Here is a 21,466-nt window from a genome sequence, read left to right on the forward strand (position 1 = left end):
GTTACACCATATGACAATAGCTGTAGGGTGAAGACGGAGGTTAGACCATATGATAATAGCTGTAGGGTGAAGACGGGGGTTAGACCATATGACAATAGCTGTAGGGTGAAGACGGGGGTTAGACCATATGACAATAGCTGTAGGGTGAAGACGGAGGTTAGACCATATGATAATAGCTGTAGGGTGAAGACGGGGGTTAGACCATATGACAATAGCTGTAGGGTAAACACGAGTGTTACACCATATGACAACAGCTGTAGGGTAAACACGAGTGTTACACCATATGACAACAGCTGTAGGGTAAACACGAGTGTTACACCATATGACAATAGCTGTAGGGTAAAGACGAGTGTTACACCATATGACAACAGCTGTAGGGTAAACACGAGTGTTACACCATATGACAGTAGCTGTAGGGTAAAGACGAGTGTTACACCATATGACAATAGCTGTAGGGTAAACACGAGTGTTACACCATATGACAATAGCTGTAGGGTAAACACGAGTGTTACACCATATGTAGTGCTGAGTGATTAGTGCTTTTTGAGGTTGGTTTGGTTTCGGTTTGATCTTTTTTTTTTATCAAAATGTAAACATTATTTTTTTTATTAATTTAATGCGCTATGCATTATGTGGATTGAATTCTTTAACAACACAAAATAAAACAATCAATAAAAGTCCCATGATGGTAGTGACTGCCCATGACTACATATTAACCATCAGTTATTCACATCACTTTAGGCCTACTTTAATAAAATATTTCAGTTAGTATATTACATTTGTTTTATTTTATTATTTTATTATTTCATTCCAAGTCATCAGGGCTCCTGAGTGGTGCAGCGGTGTAAGGCACTGCATCTCAGTGCATGAGGTGTGTGTCACTGCAGTCCCTGGTTCGAATCCAGCTGTGTTTGGGAGTCCCATCATGTGGCGTTAAATTTACCCAGCATTGTCTGGGGTAGGCTGTTACTGTAAATAAGAGTTTATTCTTAACTGACTTGCCTAGTTAAATTTAAAAAATGATCTGATCTCGATAGAGCTGCTGTCTGGCAAAATCACTATTTTAGTACTTCTTCAATGTAAATAAGGCATACTTTTATGACTGCTGAATACCAATACCTTGCGAAGCAACTGCATCCTATGCACCCCCACTTGATTGCACATTCTTCTGTCTCTTACGTATCAGGTGTAAAAGAAACATAGACCAGAGTGGTGCAGCAGTCTAAGGCACTGTGTCTCAGTGCTAGAGGCGTCACTACAGACCCTGGTTTGATTCCAGGCTGTATCATAACCGGCTGTAATCCCATAGGGTGGCGCACAATCGGCCCAGTGTCTTTAGGGTTAGGCCGTCATTGTAAATAAGAATGTGTCCTTAGCTGACATGCCTAGTTAAATAAAGGTTTCATTTTTTTTTTTATGATGTGAGCTACACATAAAATGATACTTTAAGGAACATTTTTCATGTTTGCGGCCAGGGAGCACGTACCTGGGGCCAATTCAATTGATAAGCCTCTTGAAACCTTCCTTTTCGACTGTGCTAATTGGTAGCATGTCCGTAGCAATGCAATGCATAATAGCATTTGTGATGTCTTTGTCTTTTCGATGTTTGCTTGTAGGGCCTTTGTTGGACTTCAAAAGCCAAACCACTTCCAAATTACTGAAACAGTTCAACTCTTTTTATCAATCATTTCTTCTTTGGAAGCTGCTCCTTCTCCATGGCTATCACTGCCACTGTTTTTGCCTACATCACTCATTTTTCATGGTTAATAGTGGCTCCTCCATCACTCGAGGTGCTAAGTGCTTTTTAGTGGGCGTATACCTCTCCACGTGCATATTGTCACTTATCCGCACGTTCCTGCTGCGTCAGAGGTGAAATGGACTGCTGTAACCTAATTATTCTATATCGACATTATCGAAAATGAATCTAAAGGATTTTATATCGTTATTGAGGGAAGTAATTACCTCGATAATTATTGATATTGATTTATTGCCCAGCCCTACTAGTAGGGAGTTTCCAACAGGCTAATGTTCTACATAGTTTATCGCAAAAAACATGATCATGAAATGACCATAATCCATTGCACAGCTATTTATATATTTTTTGTACCTTTATTTAACTAGGCAAGTCAGTTAAGAACAACTTATTTACAATGACGGCCTATCAGGGAACAGTGGGTTAACTGCCTTGTTCAGGGGCAGAACAACAGATTTTTACCTCGTCAGCTCAGGGATTCAATCTAGCAACCTTTCGGTTAATGGCCCAACGCTCAGTTACTGGCCCAACGCTCTAACCACTAGACTACCTGCCCAACGCTCTAACCACTAGGCTACCTGCCCAACGCTCTAACCACTAGGCTACCTGCCTCTTACCACTAGACTACCTGCCCAACGCTCTAACCAATTGGCTACCTGCCCAACGCTCTAACCACTAGGCTACCTGCCTCTTACCACTAGGCTACCTGCCTCTTACCACTAGACTACCTGACCAACGCTCTAACCACTAGGCTACCTGCCCAACGCTCTAACCACTAGGCTACCTGCCCAACGCTCTAACCACTAGGCTACCTGCCCAACGCTCTAACCACTACGCTACCTGCCTAGTGGTTTGTTCAGGCATTAGGCATTCTTGAGTCTGCAGCAGATATGCATCTTTTAAACATTATTTTATTAATATCGTGATAATTATCGTTATGAAATGAAAAAATATATAGATATCGTGATCATTTATTTTCCATATCGCCCAGCCATACCTACTACTAATCCCCACTACACCACACAGTTTGGGCATGATCTGATTTATCTCTAGAGAAACTGCAGCTAAATGTGCCTGGTCAATAGAGCTCACAGAAAAAAAACTGAACAAAATGGAATTCCAATATTTGAACAGAGTCAGTCAATTATCTGATTAAAACTGAAAAATAACCGGCATTTTGGTTAATTGCTCAGCGCTAACCATATGACAATAACTGTAGGGTAAAGACGTGGTGCTGGAGCTGGTGCTGGAGCTTTGGTTAACTCATTTTAAAAACTTTCTGTTCAAGTCTGTAAAAGATGATGTGACACATTATCCACAATTCATAGTATGCGTTATGCATTCATGATAAAAAATGTTTAACAAACGTCAAACCTATATATAAAAGTAATGATTTTATTAGTTAAATTGACATAAATAAACATCAAATAAAAAAAGAATGTACAAGATTTTTAAACTTAAGTTTGCTACGGTCTTATGATGGACAGTATATTCTGCTTCGGCTAGGCAAGTGCACACAGAATTGTCGTAATAAAAAAATACAAATACAGAATTTAACATTGAGCCCCTGTGTTTGGACAATAAAAGCGCATCTACTAATAAACTAAGTACTTCCTACTGTAATACAGACATCAAATAGACAAGATTTTACAGCAGACAGGTCATTTAAGCAATGGTCCCTATCTGCATTGTTATAGCTAATAAATAAATACATTTAGTGCATATTCTCATTTACCTCAAAGAGTCAAATGAAAAAAGGAACTATAAGTTAAAAGGTGGACCAAAGTCAATTTGGATCCGCTAGTTTCATAAAGACAGGAATCTCTGCGCTCCTCCCCTACGGTAAGACAGGCCAGCTATCTTCAGTATGCATCTTTACATAAGTTGTTTGTGTGTTTTGATAATCATTACTTGTATAAACCACCAAAAACTGGACAAAAGTGTTCAATACTGTGTAATTTGGGGGAAAACTAATCAAAATAAGAAAAAAGACTTTTGACGAAACCACAACCATGTTCCCCTCAGTTAATGGGATGATTGCAGCAGGTCTCTCCTGGTTAAACTAAGTACATGCAGTTATGGAGTACTTCTATACTCACTTTTCTGTATTTCCTTGGAAAACTAAAATCAATAGTGATTGATACAGTATTTATCATTGTTCTTACACAGCTGTTGTTATTCCCTTAAATAATGTCTATGTAATGGTAAATGTTGCCTGGGCCTGAATGGACAGTAATACTGTGTTTACTACTGAATAACCTCCTCCTCACCCTCTAAACTTGAGTTCATCCTTACCCAAGAGAGACAGAGGAGCATCATTGGCTAATGGCTACACTACACTTATGGTACACTCTTAGAAAAAAAAGGTGCTGCTGTGGTCTAAGGCACTGCATCGCAGGTGCTATCTACAACCTTAAAGGGTTCTTCGGCTGTCCCCATTGAAGAACCCCTTTTGATTCAAGGTAGAACCTTGTTGGTTTTAGGTAGAACCCTTTTGAGTTCCATGTAGAAACCTTACCTGGAACCAAAAAGGGTTCTACCTGGAACCAAAAAGTGTTCTCCTATGGGGACAGACGAAGAACCCTTTTGGAAGCCTTTTTTCTAAGAGTGTACCAAAGAGTTCACTGGCGGAAACTCTCCTCAGTTATAAACAAAATACCCCAGCTGTGCTTCTGTTCAAGACGATGACAATGTTTTGTAAACTACGAGGGGCCAGACTAGCGATGAGGAATGACTTTGTGTCAGCTGATAAACAGAAGATAGGATTCACACTGCTATACTTTAAAAACACATCCTAACAACATTTTTCAAAAGTGCACCCCTGGAATGAGAAATATCAACAATCTAAAATGGTTGATAACTATCAACTTTATAAAATGTTTAACTAAAAAGCAATCTGTGCAGTTTTGGACCATAAGGAACAGGTTAAGTCTATGTGTGAACGGCATATGGGTTTTGTTGAGGTCTCGTGAGTGAACGGAGGTATCCATATCACCTCACTTAAATGACTGCATATCCTAATTCTCTATCCGGTGAAGAGCAACATAGCCCATTCCTTTCAATAAAAAACTAAAACAAATCTAATACAAATTCAGTAATGTTACATACAACAAGTGCTCTGTCTCTCTCTCAGTGGTTCTTTGGCAGTTACGTCTATAGAACGTTCAGTAGCACATCCTCCTCCTCCTCTGTACGCGGTTTCAGTTCCCTATCTTGATCGCCCCAAAGTACGTCCCCTCTGGTTCAGGATCCAGCATCCAGGCATTGGACACATTAACAAACAGTCCATCCCCTTGCTGTAGCATTACCCCCCTGCCCTGCTGGGCACAGTACATGTTATACTGGGAGTTATTCCAGCGCATGGTGCTTCCTGTCTTCATCAGCACCACAGACTTGCTGGGCAGGGACGTGTGTTTCTCGTGGGAGATGTACTGGATGAGCTGGGCGTTGTTCACGTCCACGGCCTGGGGCGTGGCATCGCCAGGCTTTGTCTCAGGTCCCAGGTCATAGTAGCGGAAACAGGTCTTGGCGTAGACAGAGTACAGGCCTGGCTCATCCACCAGGAGACGGCCGTCATGGTAACGCATCTTCTTCAGGTGGCCCTGCGCCTCGTCCCAATGAATCATAGCTGCTCTCAGCTCCCCTTCTGGAACAATACAAATACAACAGCCAATCAATAAATTAATGAATCAATCAGTCAGGCGATCAACTAACCAGTAATACAATCAGTCAATCAATCAATAAGTCAGTCAAAACTTCAATGATTATGTTGTTATTAGTCAAATCTGTCAAACAGACAGAGGTTGTCAGAATTATATTTTCACCATTGTACTGTATACTAGTATTGGTTGCAGTAGGCTAGTTCTAGCTGTAAGCTGTGGCTTACTGTTGGCTATTGCTATGGACTTACTCTTCACATAGTCTATAGTTGCTCTGATTGGTAGATGAGCTGATGGAAGCCCCTCCCTCCCCTGGTTCTTGCAGCGTTGTCTGCCTTTCCTCGGGTCCTTCAGGGCGTCGAACATGATGGGTTCCGTCTGCACTTCCTGCGGAAATGGAAAGGGTCATCAACGGGACGCTACAATGCATGTCAGAGCAGAGTGGCCCTGTGAGAGGGCGGCAGCGGAGTGAGGAGATGAGAAAACAGCCATCAATAAAATACAATTGTATTGGTCGGGTACAAAGTTTAGCAGGCGTTATGGCGGGTGCAGTAAAATGCTTATTTTCCTAGTTCCTATCAATCAATGCAGTAAATGTCAATAAGCACACAATAATCCAACATTTTGAGAGGAAAACTCACCTTAATGAACTGAATGATGGAAATATTGGAATAAAGTAGGCTAATGCAATTGAATGCATGTATCAAATTCTTGCTTATACTGAAACTCCCAAAGTCATATCCAACAATTAGCCTATACTAATTTAAAAGAAATAGAGTTTGGGAAATCCTGACCGAGATGATCATTATTGCCACTCCTATTTGCCATATCTTCAATCTAAGCCTCCTAGAAAGTGCGTTCCCTCAGGCCTGGAGGGAAGCAAAAGTAATTCCGCTACCCAAGAATAGTAAAGCTCCCTTTACTGGCTCAAATAGCCAACCAATCAGCCTGTTACCAATGCTTAGTAAACTTTTGGAAAAATTTGTGTTTGACCAGATACAATGCTATTTTACTGTAAACAAATTGACAACAGACTTTCACCACACTTTCGGAAAGGACATTCAACAAGCATGGCACTTACACAAATGATTGATGATTGACTGAGAGAAACGTTTTGTTAGACTTCAGTGTGGCTTTTGACATTATTGATCATAGTCTGCTGATGGAAAAACTTGTGTTATGGCTTTACATCCCCTGCTATATTGTGGATAAAGAGTTACCTGTCTAACAGAACACAGAGAGTAATGGAAGCCTTTCTAACATAATACAGGTAGATTCAGGAATTCCCCAGGGCAGCTGTCTAGGCCCCTTACTTTTTTGAATCTTTACTAATGACATGCCACTGGCCTGAGTAAAGCCAGTGTGTCTATGTTTGCGGATAACTCAACACTATACACGTCAGCTACTACAGCAAGTGAAATCACTGCAACACTACAATAAAGAGCTGCAGTTAGTTTCAGAATGGGTGGCAAGGAATAAGTTAGTACTAAATATTTAAAAAACTAAAAGCATTGTATTTGGGACAAATCATTCACTAAACCCTAAACCTCAACTAAATCTTGTAATAAATAACGTGGAACTTGAGCAAGTTGAGGTGACTAAACTGCTTGGAGTAAACCTGGATTGTAAATTGTCATGGTCAAAACATGTTGATACAACAGTAGCTAAGATGGGGAGAAGTCTGTTCATAATAAAGTGTAGCTCTTCCTTTTTAACAACACTATCAACAAGGCAGGTCCTACAGGCCCTAGTTTTGTCGCACCTGGACTACTGTTCAGTCATGTGGTCAGGTGCCACAAAGAGGGACCTCGGAAAATTACAATTGTCTCAGAACAGGGCAGCACGGCTGGCCCTTAAATGTATACCGAGAGCCAACATTAATAATATGCATGTAAATCTCATGGCTCAAAATGGAAGAGATTGACTTCATCACTACTTGTTTTTGTTAGAAGTGTTGACATGCTGAATGCACCGAGGTGTCTGTTTAAACTACTAGCACACAGCTCGAACACCCATATATACCCCACAAGACATGCCACCAAAGGTCTCTTCACAATCCCAGAATCAAGAACAGACCCTGGGGGGGTACTACACTACATGGAACTCTATTCCACATCAGGTAACAGTAGAATCAAATAAAGAAAACTGATAAAAATACAACTTATGGAACAGCGGGAACTATGAAGAAACACACACACAGGCACAGACACACATACACATGATAAGACACGCACTCTACACACATGTAAGTGTTATGAAATGTAATGTTTTAAATTATATATAACTGCCTTAATGTTGTTGGACCCCAGGAAGAGTAGCTGGTGCCTTGGCAGCAGCTAATAGGATACTTAATAATTACAAATACACATTTCAGCACCGATTTGATTGGGACAGCGCCAACTCGCTGCTTTGAGACAAGAGTAGGGAACTCGTCTTGATTAATCAATCAATGTCAGATTTTTGTTTTCACTGAATCTCCGTTTGGATATTTGGTAACAATTAGGCTGGGAAAATGTTAACGTTAGCTCCGATTTTTTGTTTGCTCATATATTAGCTGACCCCCCCAAAATTCTAGCATATTACGTAGCTTAACAAGTGGAATTTGCTCTTCACTCGTGTAGTACCCTGTCCGACTCCCGACCAAAAGCCTGTGACTTGTCTGATAATCAATCAATGTGATTTGTTTTCAGTGAATCTCTGTCTGTATTTTAGCGACCCTCAGGAGGTAGGGTGGGCAGACCCTGCCCCAGGCTGGCAGCAACAGTCATGTTCATTGATGATGGGTTTGTTATGGTAATAGAAGAAGGGGGGAGCTGCACATTGGTTTGTGGGGATATAAATAGTGGGGAGAGACCCATTTTTTCTCTCTCGTGATTATTTCTCTGGGGAGATACCTCCCGCTGGACTGTGATTTATGGCTTGCTAGTTCATGCTAGGTTTGTTGTTTTGTGCAGTTCCCCGTTACTCCGTGCAGTGTAACATTCAAATGCCTGTTGGCATTAACCGTATTTCCCTCTGTCCATTTGTTATTTAAGCTAGTAAAGTTATAAGATTGGGAAACCTGTAAACGCCACAGTATTTTTGGATAATTGATCTCTGGCTGGGCAAATGGAGGTGCTAGCTCATTTGCTCATCTAGCACTGATCAGAAACATATAGCATGCCATAATGTAGCCTAAATCAAGTGTATTATTTTCCTCTTGACTCACGTAGTAGCCTTATATAATTTATCCACAATCAAGCTATGAGAGTGTGTCCTGTTTTATCTGCCTTAATGTAACTTAGCCTACTTCAATATAACAAATGAATTTGTCATTACACAGCATACAAGTCATTCATGCCATTCAATAAAATAAAGCATTTTATTTTGAAATAAAACAACAAAGGGAGCCTTGAATAATGAAACAATAAATAAGATGTTCTGCCAAAAATAAACGTTTAAAATGCCCTGTGTTATTAGGAAAACATTTGGATCAGTTATGGGTCTACTTTTGATAGTTTACTAGGTCCAGAAAGGCACATTAGCAGGGAAGTCTAGGGTGTACCACTTGACTTATTCCACATTTTGTTGTGTTACAACCTGAATACAAAATGCATTAAATAGATTTTTAGCCCAACCATCTACACACAATACCCCATAATGACAAAGTGAAAATATTTTTGGGCAAATGTATTGAAAACGAAATATCTAATTTACATAAGTATTGACACCCCCTGAGTCTATACATTACAGCAGTTACAGCAGTGAGTCTTTCTGGGTAAGTCTCAAGAGTTTTGCACACCTGGATTGTACAATATTAGCACATTATTTATTATTTTATTCATCAAGCTCTGCCAAGTTGGTGTTGATCATTGCTAGACAGCCATTTTCAGGTCTTGCCATAGATTTCCAAGCCGATTTAAGTCAAAACTATAACTAGGTCACTCAGGAACATTCAATGCCATCTTGGTAAGCAACTCCAGTGTATAATTGGCCTTATGTTTTAGGTTATTGAATTTGTCTTTCACTGTCTGTAGGACAGCAGACTGAACCAGGTTTTCCTCTAGGATTGTGCCTGTGCTTAGCTCTATTAACTCCCTTGTCCTTGCAGACGACAAGTATACCCATAACATGATGCAGCCACCACCATGCTTGAAAATATGAAGAGTAGTACTCAGTGATGTGTTGTGTTGGATTTGCCCCAAACATAATGCTTTGTATTCAGGACATAAAGTACATTTCTTTGCCACATTTTTTTGCAGTTTTATTTCAGCGCTTTATTGCAAACAGGATGCATGTTTTGGAATATTTGTATTCTGTACAGGCTTCCTTCTTTTCACTCTGTCATTTAGGTTAGTAATGTAGAGTAACTACAATGTTGTTGATCCATCCTCAGTTTTCTCCCATCACAGTCATTAATCAATGAAACTCAATCAAATGTATTTATGAAGGCCTTTTTACATCAGCATATGCCACAAAGTGCTATACAGAAACCCAGCCTAAAACCCCAAACAGCATGCAATGTAGATGTAGAAGCACGGTGGCTAGGAAAATCTACCAATAGGTGCCCTTCTTTGCGAGGCATTGGAAAACACTCCTGGTCTTAATTGTATTTGTGGGGTACAGAGATCAGGTAGTCATTAAAAAATCATGTTAAACACTATTATTGCACACAGAGTGAGTCCAGGCAACTTATTATGGGACTTTTTAAGCACATTTTTACTGCTGAACATATTTAGGATTGCAATAACAAACGGCTTGAATACTTATTGACTCAAGACATTTGTGTTTTATTTTGAATACATTTCAAAAGATTCTAAAAACATAATTCCACTTTTAAATTATGGGGTATTGTGTGTAGGCCAGTGACACAAAATCTCAATTTAATCAATTTTAAATTCAGGCTGTAACACAAAATGTGGAATAAGTCAAGGTGTGTCAATACTTTCTGAAGGCACTGAATCGGCGTTAACAGATGCATTGGCTTCTCCTGATACTGAGATGCGCTGCCTGTCGTGGTCTCATGGATCATCATTCTCCCGAGTGCACTCCAGCCTATTCGTATCGCTACATTTAAATATGTAAATCATCAGAAAAATAAGTTAAATCATGGCCACAAATTTCTCTGGCCCAGCCAATATTGGAATCCTGGCACCGCTAGTGTCTGCAGCTGACAGAGAGCTATGTAGGCTAAAAGGTGCTCAGACACTGTTTTTTATTTTCTTAATACAGCACGGCAAGCCCAAAACCTGCCCAGCCCCAATCAATTCACAGAATTTGAGGCCTGGCTGGCTGTCAGGTTCGAGCTGGGAATGAGGGCTCTAGTGACCGCAAACCTCTATCTAGAAGTGATTTATCATTAGCCGAATCATAATACTTTCTAAGCAGTTGCTAGCGCCACATATTTCAACCAATGCTTATTTCATTGTCTATTTTAATTATAGCTTATGCTGTGTGTGTACAGGCGTGCATGTGTGTGTTTCCCACACACTTCTCCCATTAGTTCTGCCTAGTGAACCTCTAAGCCCGGAGCTCTGAGTTGTGAGCAGCACCAGAAATTGCTGTCTGATTCTGGGACCCTAGGGCTGCTGGGTAATGTCACCTTTCAGATGGATGTTCCCTTCACAGTTCTGGCACAACTTGTAAATCTGATTAGATTCACCCCTGGAGTGGTGCGATGACATGTGTATCCCCAGTCAGAGCTACAGTACATAGACTGGAGACAAGACGCAGCACATAGAGAAAAACATAGTCTCTATGCAAGTAAACAGCCTGCCAGCCTGCCTGCCTGCCTGCCTGCCTGCCTGCCTGCCTGCCTGCCTGCCTGCCTGCCTGCCTGCCTGCCTGCCTCACTGAACAGGTTCCGTGTGAAGACCTACTGTCTGTCTGCTAGAGACACTTACTTCCAGAACAGAGACATCCTGTAGATGTTTCAACTTGTTTTATAATTTCAGTATAATTTCCCACATTTTGATCAGCCCTGGTATGCCTGAAATCTCATCTCCGCTCTACCTCGAGCCAATAAATACAATTAAATACCAGAAACAAAAGCGAAGTGTTGACTTGAACACTGTTGAAGATTGTTCTTAAATGACCTGAAAACCACAAGTGGACACACAACACCTCTGAATAGGAATGGCACAGAGCATTTCAAATTAAACAGACTATTGCCCTGGCATGATCATCACGGTGGTTTGCAGCAACATTAGTGCACCTGCATAACACTAATATTAAGCCTTGTATATTTACTCACAAAACAGGAGCAGACAGACTTGTACGATGTTCAGTCCAAGATCAGTACAGTCTCTCTTCCAAAAACAATTTGCTGTGTAAACATGTTTACAGAAAAGTGGTTTAGAATTAGACAGTGTAAACAAGTCTGGCCAAGGCTATGGAGAAATCAGGAACTAACTCCCCCCTGGCCCAACATTTTGGCATTGAGCTTTGATTTGTGGTGAGACGCTCGACCACCTCATACCTCCTTACCAGGAAGAGAAGATTCCTTTCGCTGCAGAGCTACAGAGCAGAGGCTCAGGCTGGGGTAGTAACTGTTTACTACAGGACTGTAGTTATCCACTCCAGTGATGAACTGTATTATTCTATTGTATCACCTTTCACCCAGTTCAGTCCACTGTCCACTGTGCAATAAACTACAGCCATGAGTCATCAGTTCCAACCCATTGAGCTCTGAGTATCCTGTGCTCTCTGACCCTCCTGCCATCACGCTGACCACAGGTCCAATGCAGCCAGCCCACTGTAGGTCTAATATGTCTGGATCAAAGAGCACTTAACAAAGGCAAACATGAGATGTGACAGCTCTTAATAATGCCTGCTCTTTAACAAACCCACTCGTTTGTCAGCGAAGTAACACTGGTCCCTGGGAAGACTATCACAACGCACCCACACACCCACACACATACACACATCCCAGGGCAGACTCTATGATAACACACAGGGAGCCAAATAGACCTTTCAGCCTCACACCTCATAAAGCCTAGAGCAGGGTTCACTCTGCAGCCTGGAGGCAGGAGCAGGGCTGAGACTACAACATGGGAACCATCCCAGTCTGAGATGTCAACCTGATGACACAGAGGCCTCCTCAGTCCAACGCAGAGCAGAGACAGCAGAGACAGCAGAGCAGAGACAGCAGAGACAGCAGAGACAGCAGAGACAGCAGAGCAGAGACAGCAGAGACAGCAGAGCAGAGACGAGACAGCAGAGCAGAGACAGCAGAGCAGAGACAGCAGAGACAGCAGAGCAGAGACAGCAGAGACAGCAGAGCAGAGACAGCAGAGACAGCAGAGACAGCAGAGACAGCAGAGACAGCACAGCAGAGCAGAGACAGCAGAGACAGCAGAGACAGCAGAGACAGCAGAGACAGCAGAGCAGAGACAGCAGAGCAGAGACAGCAGAGACAGCAGAGCAGAGACAGCAGAGACAGCAGAGCAGAGACGAGACAGCAGAGCAGAGACGAGACAGCAGAGCAGAGACGAGACAGCAGAGCAGAGACAGCAGAGCAGAGACAGCAGAGCAGAGACAGCAGAGCAGAGACAGCAGAGACAGCAGAGCAGAGACAGCAGAGCAGAGACAGCAGAGACAGCAGAGACAGCAGAGCAGAGACAGCAGAGCAGAGACAGCAGAGACAGCAGAGACAGCAGAGACAGCAGAGACAGCAGAGCAGAGACAGCAGAGCAGAGACAGCAGAGCACAGCAGAGCAGAGACAGCAGAGCAGAGACAGCAGAGACCAGAGACAGCAGAGACAGCAGAGACAGCAGAGACAGCAGAGCAGAGACAGCAGAGACAGCAGAGACAGCAGAGACAGCAGAGACAGCAGAGCAGAGACAGCAGAGACAGCAGAGACAGCAGAGCAGAGACAGCAGAGCAGAGACAGCAGAGACAGCAGAGACAGCAGAGACAGCAGAGACAGCAGAGACAGCAGAGCAGAGACAGCAGAGACAGCAGAGACAGCAGAGACAGCAGAGCAGAGACAGCAGAGACAGCAGAGCAGAGACAGCAGAGAGCAGAGACAGCAGAGCAGCAGAGACAGCAGAGCAGAGACAGCAGAGCAGAGACAGCAGAGACAGCAGAGACAGCAGAGCAGAGACAGCAGAGACAGCAGAGACAGCAGAGACAGCAGAGCAGAGACAGCAGAGACAGCAGAGACAGCAGAGACAGCAGAGACAGCAGAGACAGCAGAGCAGAGACAGCAGAGCAGAGACAGCAGAGCAGAGACAGCAGAGCAGAGACAGCAGAGACAGCAGAGACAGCAGAGACAGCAGAGCAGAGACAGCAGAGCAGAGACAGCAGAGACAGCAGAGCAGAGACAGCAGAGACAGCAGAGCAGAGACAGCAGAGACAGCAGAGACAGCAGAGACAGCAGAGACAGCAGAGCAGAGACAGCAGAGACAGCAGAGACAGCAGAGCAGAGACAGCAGAGCAGAGTGGGTGGTTTGTCTAAGCACTCCTCTGGGGCAACAAGGGCAAATTCAAAATACATTATGGGAAACTAAACACAGCTAAGCAAAGCAGAGCGGATTCCTTTCTTTCTGTGTTGTTTTAATTCCTGGAAAGATTCTGCTGTTGCCGGGGGAAACCTGTGCCAGCAAGATGGTGGAATGTTCCAAAAAGGATTTACAGAAAACCCATGTCAGACCTCAACAATGGTGCATTCCGCCGCGACCACCGTTCTACGCCACTGTTACTGATGAGCGAAGATTACTCAAGGCACACACACATACGTACGTTATGCCATTGTCATTAATGAGTGAAGGTTATGCATGCACTTAGCAATCACCGCCGCCAAACCATGACATCATTTGATTGGTGCCCCATGTACAATACAGTAAACTACAGGCAAATCGGACTCTAGGCCGACCCCCCTCCTCGCTTTATTGGGGAGATGAAACATGTCTGACCCCTGATCAGTGGGTAGGGACTGGGAGGATGGCTTGACCTCTCTACAGGCTCCTGACCACACTGGGGTTAGGGTTTGAAGCTGGGTTTGGCTTAGGGTGAACATTTGCTGTGGTAGGCACAAAAACAGAACCATGGGAACAGCAAGACTAAGCCCAAATTTGAGAATGGGTAACCTTGTTTTGGTTATAATATAAACGTCTCACCATTTACCTACTGTACACCCCATGCTGATAATACTGTTCACTCATGGATGCAAGTTATAGGAGGAGGAAATGCTTACCAGGTGTAATCTGTTATAGGAACACCTTGTTCACTTGGTGAAATACAATTGCTGAATATACACACCATGGTGGTTTCCCAGTAGTTTCCCCCAGCTATTGATATTCTGGTTTGGCCAAATAGGACTGCCATAGGCTAACTCACACACAGGACAAGGCTGTTTCGTGTCAAAGAATCAGTGAATGAAGCCAAAAAGGAAACAGCTTCGGAATGTATATCCTGTAGATACTGTAATCTGATAAAATACTGTAATCTGATTTACTTTCGAAATGGCAATTATCTTTTTGATTACATACCAAATAGTGTAACTAAATAACATCTGATATAAGATTGTAAAATAAATTGTAACCCAACAATCTCTGAGCTTTAATGACAAACATAGCTCTATTAATTGTACCTTACCAGGAAGTACCGGACAACATTAAAGTAAAAACCCTCTAATGTGGACCAATCAGAGGGTTGGTTATTATGATCAGACAGGGGTCGACTCACCTCCATTGGCTGCTGCATTGCAGAGGAGAGATCGACCTGGAAACAGAAACACGGGCGTTAGGAAGACACATATTACCTAACAATCCCCCTAATTTATCAGAGTAAAACAGACACAGTTTGTTGACAGGTAGCCTCAAGCGTGTCACAATTCACTGACTGAAACCTGGAAGACCTACTCTGACTTTTAGTGACTGCTTGGCAGGCAGTGTATCCATAGGTTAGAGGTGCCAGTTCTCTGTTCATGTCTGCACCAGGCCTCTTCAACCATTCCCCATACCCATACCCATTCCCACCCCTATACCCCCATCTAGAACCAGATGTCCTGTACATCCTGGTCTCTCAGATCCTGAGGCACAGTGCTGTGCTGCCTCCTACTCCCCCATCAGATACAGTAACTCCTACAGATGTTCAGACAGGGGGAGCAGTGCATCTGGTCCTTGTGACAAAAACAACTCTAATAGCCATTTCTCATTTTTACATTTAAGTAATTTAGCAAAAGCTCTAAACCAGAACGACTTACAGTACAGTAGTGATTGCATAAATGTTCATATTTTTTCACACTGGTCCCCTGTGGGAATCAAACCCACAACCCTGGCGTTGCAAGCACCATGCTCTACCACCTGAACCAGGGACATCATGATAATGATATTATCATGATACTTAGGTGCCGATAGAATTGTAATACATATCCTAACGCTTCAAACAACCGACAGCGTCATTTTGCAAAATAGTACGCAGCATCATCTGGATATGTGTGCAACAAAAGTTCAACATTCACCTTCTGCTACAATTTCTATCAAGCAGTCTAAGCATACAGTTTGATGCATACGTTCGATAAATCCAAGGTATGCACCACACAGAACGCACTGCAACTGCCTCTGCAACTCATTGCTGCAAGGCAAACACAGCGTTCCATTGGAAATGAATGTAATTCTGGTGTACCAAAATGCAATGACGCTGTCAGTGTGTTCGAAGCGTGAATGTATTGTGATTCAATACTGTGATTTTATTTGCGATTCGATGTTCCAAACATATCGCTCACATATTGTCTGCTGCAGGGAGACAAGAGAGCCATGAGAAAACAAGTTTTGTTCAGTCATGGAAATCAGGTTTTGTTCAGTCATGGAAAGTTTGTGAAAACAAATTGGCTCCCTATTTAAAAAGAAGATGGAGAACAAGCTATGAACAAAAAAAGCTGGAGTTTTTGTGCAGGTATAGCCAACTAGCACAAAAATAAAAATGCGATATTGTCAAAACGATACATCGTCAAAAATAATATCCCGATATGTAAATGTATAGTTTTTACTACCATCTCTCGCCCTCTCTCTGCCCGTCTCTTGTTCTCTTTCCTCTCCTTCTTTCTCTCTTTCTAGCTATATATCATTCTCATCCCTCTCCTCCCTTTCTCTCTCTTTCTCTCTCCCAACACCCCTCTCTCTCCTTCCTGCTTGGGCTCTTCTCCAGGAGTTAACAAGCTCCCGACACACACCACTGTGTTTATGCCAAAAGATTGGTCAACCAACATTGACATCATTCTGCAGCAGGCTCTCTCCATACACACACACACATCATTCTGCAGCAGGCTCTCTCCATACACACACACACACACACACACACACACACACACACACACACACACACACACACACACACACACACACACACACACACACACACACACACCATTCTGGGCTTCATTAGGCCTACGTGTGAAGACTGATGGAGCATCATGATGGAACTGAAATGTTTTCTTGTTGTTTGGCTTGTTGAAACATGACTATCATTCAACTCTAGAAACCACCATAAAGCAATAATAACAACCCAGAAATAATGTTAATGCTGTCTTATACAAGACTGATTGTGCAGGGTGATAGTGGTACATGACAGGTTAGCTACCTGACTGGCACTGAAGCACATAAATATCACTGCCATGTTATTCTGTCTCTCTCTGTGCTGAGGCCTAATGGCTTGACTGGAGAAGACCTAGAGCTAAAATTGAACAACTGGTAAATATTCATATTGTGTTTTGTTACTTTGGCAATACCAATGTGTAATTATGTCAAGCCAATAAAGCATGTTTGAATTTGAGAACGGTTAAACATCTTCAGTAGAGATTATTGGATGGTTTTTAAAACCACCTACCCCAACTACCTCATACCCTTCAAGAAACATTTTTTTCCCTTCATTTCCGACAGAAAACTGTAAATAACAGAGTAAACATTCCTGCTTAAGGAAAAACAGATGTATTTTACAAACAAGATTACTTGAATGACATCTTTATATAGGCTACAATATCCCCATTTGGCAACACTCACTATTGAGATTTATCTTTGTGAAAAAGGGAGATTGCTTTGATAAGGTCTGTGACATGGAAAATACTGTCTTGCTGAAATAACTTAACTCTTTATAATCTGTGCAGACAATCTGATCAGTAGAGAAATGTGCTATTTCAGAGTGCTGACAGCTGGTTTTACTATTGGGGACAAATTCACAGAATTACCGCCACTGGGTGTCGAGAGCAGAGATTGTTCAAAAGGAAAGTGCTCGCGCACTTCAGCCGCAAGTTCCTCAAGAAGTTGCGAGCCCAAACTGTATCCGCAAACCTGCAAGCTTGAATGATATTCAACAATGTGCGCTTGAAACAGCAAAAGGCTATAGGTTTGGGTATTCCAATGCAATGTAAACAAGACAACTGTTTAATGTAGCCCACTTTTCACTCTCAATTTTAAACTTCATGTGAGTCAATTACAATTTCAAAACGATGCAACAATTTTTGCAGATTGTTTTACCCAATTGTCAGGCTGCTTGTTTAAAGTCGAATTTAATGTAGCCACCCGCAAGTTCAAGATATAATGCTGACGCGCACCTGTGCACATGTCGCAACTCGCAAGTGTGTCGCATAGTTATGTTATCACCCGTTGTGCGTCTTGAAAAGTGTTTCTTACCTCTTGGAGATAACCTGTCAAGTGTAACAAGATCGCCACACTCGATGCAATCTGCAGCAATCCCATAACAGCCAGAGTAACGAATATAAACGGTCTATATTTGGGTTTCGAGCCATGGGACGGGTGGTAGCGGGACTGAGCGCCCTCCATGTCGGCGTGGTTCCTCAGGTAGCCTCGGTAATCATTAGCTGCCATGGTGAGTCCTGGTGCTCTGGATGAATAGACTACTCTCACTGGAAGGAAGGAAGTTCTGAACTTCTGACAGAGGAGAGCTATAAACAGTGGGTGGGCAGAAGACTAGCAGCTCCCTCTGTAGAGAGACAGCCAATCAGACGAAAGATATCTTTAGTCTAGCGTGTGTGTATGTGTGTGTGCTACCGTTAAAGACAACGTCGTGCATTCACACAAACATACACAGAACCATAACTGTGGTACAGGACAGGTTCATCGAAACCGGGCTCTTTATAACACACAGCAGTTGCGGCGCGTCAAACCCCCTCCAGCAAAACGAGCGGACACCTGATCATCTTCCCCCTCCGACGGTGATGGAATGATTGGCAAGGTTACATTTGCTAGATTAAAAAAGAGATATGGCAGTTATAACCACTTTATGAAGGTTTTTATAATGATAGGAGTCTGGGAAAGTCATTTTTATGCAAAAGATTTCCCTTGAAGAGTAACTGTAGCTGATGGACTTATAGCTTATACTTTGAGAACCAACAATCACCAAAATAAAGATATGTAGTCAGGGAGAATGGCATGGGGCCCCCATTGATTTTGTTATGTTTAGTCATGGAAAAATGTGTAGAATTTAAGGAAATTAGCTTTAAAACTGCACATTTTTCTCTCAGCCCATAGCAAAATGTGTAGAATAGCAGGAAAATAACTTTAAAACTGTAAGCATTTCTCTCAGCCACATGGCAAAATGTGTAGAATTGCAGGAAATGTGCTTTTTTTTGTCTCTGCGGCAAACAGGAGGGGAAGGGCCTCTAACATGTACAGTGCCCGATTTTGTGTCACTGGCTTAGCTTACATACAATACCCCATCATGTCAAAGTGGAATGTTTGGGGCAAATTCAACACAACACATCCCTGAGTACCACTCTTCATATTTTGAAGCATGGTGGTGGCTGCATCATGTTATGGGTATGCTTGTCATTGGCAAGGACTTGGGAGTTTTTTGGGGGTTAAAAAGGAACGGAATAGAACTAAGCACAGGCCAAATCCTAGAGGAAAACCTGGTTCAGTCTGATTTCCAACAAACACTGGGAGGGAGACAAATTCACCTTTCAGCAGGACAATAACCTGAAACGCAAGGTCAAATATATACGTGAGTTGCTTACCAAGACAAAATTGAATGTTCCTGAGTGGTCTAGTTACAGTTTTGACTTAAATTGGCTTGAAAATCTATGGTAAGACTTGACAATGCCTGTCTAGCAATGATCAACAACTAACTTGACAGCACTTGAAGAAAATGTAAAATAAGAATGTGCAAATATTGTACAATCCAGATGAGCAAAGCTCTTATAGACTTACCCAGAAAGACTCACAGCTGTGATCACTGCCAAAGGTGATTCTAACATGTATTGACTCAGGGGTGGTAATACTTATGTAAATTAGATGTTTCTGTATTTCATTTTCAATACATTTGCAAAATGTTTCTAAAAACATGTTTTCACTTTGTCATTATGGAGTATTGTGAGTAGATGGGTGAGATTTTTTTTTTTATTCATACATTTCAATTCAGGCTGTAACATAAAATGTAGAGTAAGTCAAGGGGTATGAATACTGTATGTTTGGCGACTGCACCAGCGACCACACCCACTCCCACCACCTAAGCCCCATTTTGACCCAGAAAAAAACCTGTCATGACATTACAAGGTCATTAGAGAAGTCATTCCCAACCCTAATATCTCTGTGATTCACCCTCTGTAACTCAGGATATGAGTGTTTTCCTGTCTGTTTGTGTGTGTACCTCTGTGCGTGCAACTCCTCAACCTCAACACCCACATATTGTCTTCCCCTCCTCGGATGTTAACACTGACACACATTGGATCTGTCACTGTATCATAGCATGTATACAACGTCGGACAGACAGACTGAGCTTCCCACCCCTCTGATCTGACAGACAGATAGGCTTCCCAGGCACATGGCCATGCCTAGAGGTGGGTGACATGATATATCAGTCATATGAGTGGTGTCTCCTAAAGACAAACAACCTACATGGCATTCCTGAAGGTTATGTTACTGTACATTTGGTAACACCAAAAGGGGCCTGTGCCTAATGAATGAGGGATTATCATTCATAAAGGTCTCTCTTGTTGAATTGAGGGGATTTTATAAAGTAGCAGCTTCTCATCTGTGTAGAGGAAAGTGATCCATGTATTTAATCTGACCATCCTCAATGCCTTTGAGCCAAATCAAATCAAATTGTATTTGTCACATGCCTTGTAAATAACAGGTGTAGATTAACAGTGAAATGCTTATTTACGGGCCCTTCCCAACAATGCAGAGAGAAACATTTTGAAATAAATAATAACATAACAAATAAATACACAATAACTTGGCTATATATACGGGGTACCAGTACCGAGTCGATGTGTACGAGGTCATTGAGGTAGATATGTACATACTGTATAGGTAGGGATAAAGTGACTAGGCAACAAGATAGAAAATCAACAGTAGCAGTAGTATTTGATGACTCAAAAGAGTTAGTGCAGAAAGGCTCAATGCAGATAGTCCGGGTAACTATTTAACTATTTAGCAGTCTTGTGGCTTGATCAGGCCTACCACTGTCATGTCATCAGCAAACTTAATGATGGTGTTAGAGTCGTGCGCGGCCACGCAGCAGTGGGTGAACAGGGAGTACAGGAAGGGACTAAGTGTAATACCCTGACTACACCGCTCGTGTCGCGGGCCAGAGCGGTGCAAAATAAATGTAGAAATCTATATTATTCAATTATTGCACCCACACAAGCGTCTGTGTTGCCAAGGGCTAAAATAGAAGTCAGTTCTATTTGTGATGCAGATCGCGCTGCAAGTCCTGGTTCTCCCATCTCCTCATTGGTTTATAGAAGCAGGTACCCACGAGCCATCTCCTCATTGGTTATACCCACGTGGGTGACTGAAAGACGAACGAGGTCGGTGGCGGTAATGCACCTAATTTATGAAAGTTGCCAATCGCAATATAAAGTCCAGAGAAGAAAAGGCCTGGAAGGAGGAGAGATGACTAGAAACGATTCGGTTAACCGTTTTATGTGTGGATTAATTGTCTGAGTAGAGGACCTTGTGCATTTCAGGTAAAATAACAACTCAATGTTTATATCCCAGGACAAATTAGCTAGCAACAGCAAGCTAGCTAAATAGGACACATTAGCTAGCAAGTGCAAGCTAGCTAAATTTCCATAAATGTTTAATACTTTTCGACCTGTCCCCAAATTAA

At 42.4% G+C, this 21,466-nt stretch overlaps 1 protein-coding gene across 1 annotated transcript; it reads right to left on the reverse strand.

The window, feature by feature from the left end:
• Positions 1-3,132: 3,132 nt before the first annotated feature.
• Positions 3,133-18,346, reverse strand: LOC106582173 (tumor necrosis factor ligand superfamily member 11). The gene is made up of 4 exons (XM_014164980.2): positions 18,025-18,346; positions 15,080-15,115; positions 5,664-5,799; positions 3,133-5,399 (listed from the first exon to the last, which is right to left on the reverse strand). The coding sequence occupies exons 1-4, from the start codon at positions 18,217-18,219 to the stop codon at positions 4,954-4,956; spliced, it is 813 nt and encodes a 270-aa protein (XP_014020455.1). The 5' UTR covers positions 18,220-18,346; the 3' UTR covers positions 3,133-4,953.
• Positions 18,347-21,466: the final 3,120 nt, after the last annotated feature.

This window comes from Salmo salar, chromosome ssa21 (assembly GCF_905237065.1).
Source record: "Salmo salar chromosome ssa21, Ssal_v3.1, whole genome shotgun sequence".
Taxonomy (NCBI): Eukaryota; Metazoa; Chordata; class Actinopteri; order Salmoniformes; family Salmonidae; genus Salmo; species Salmo salar.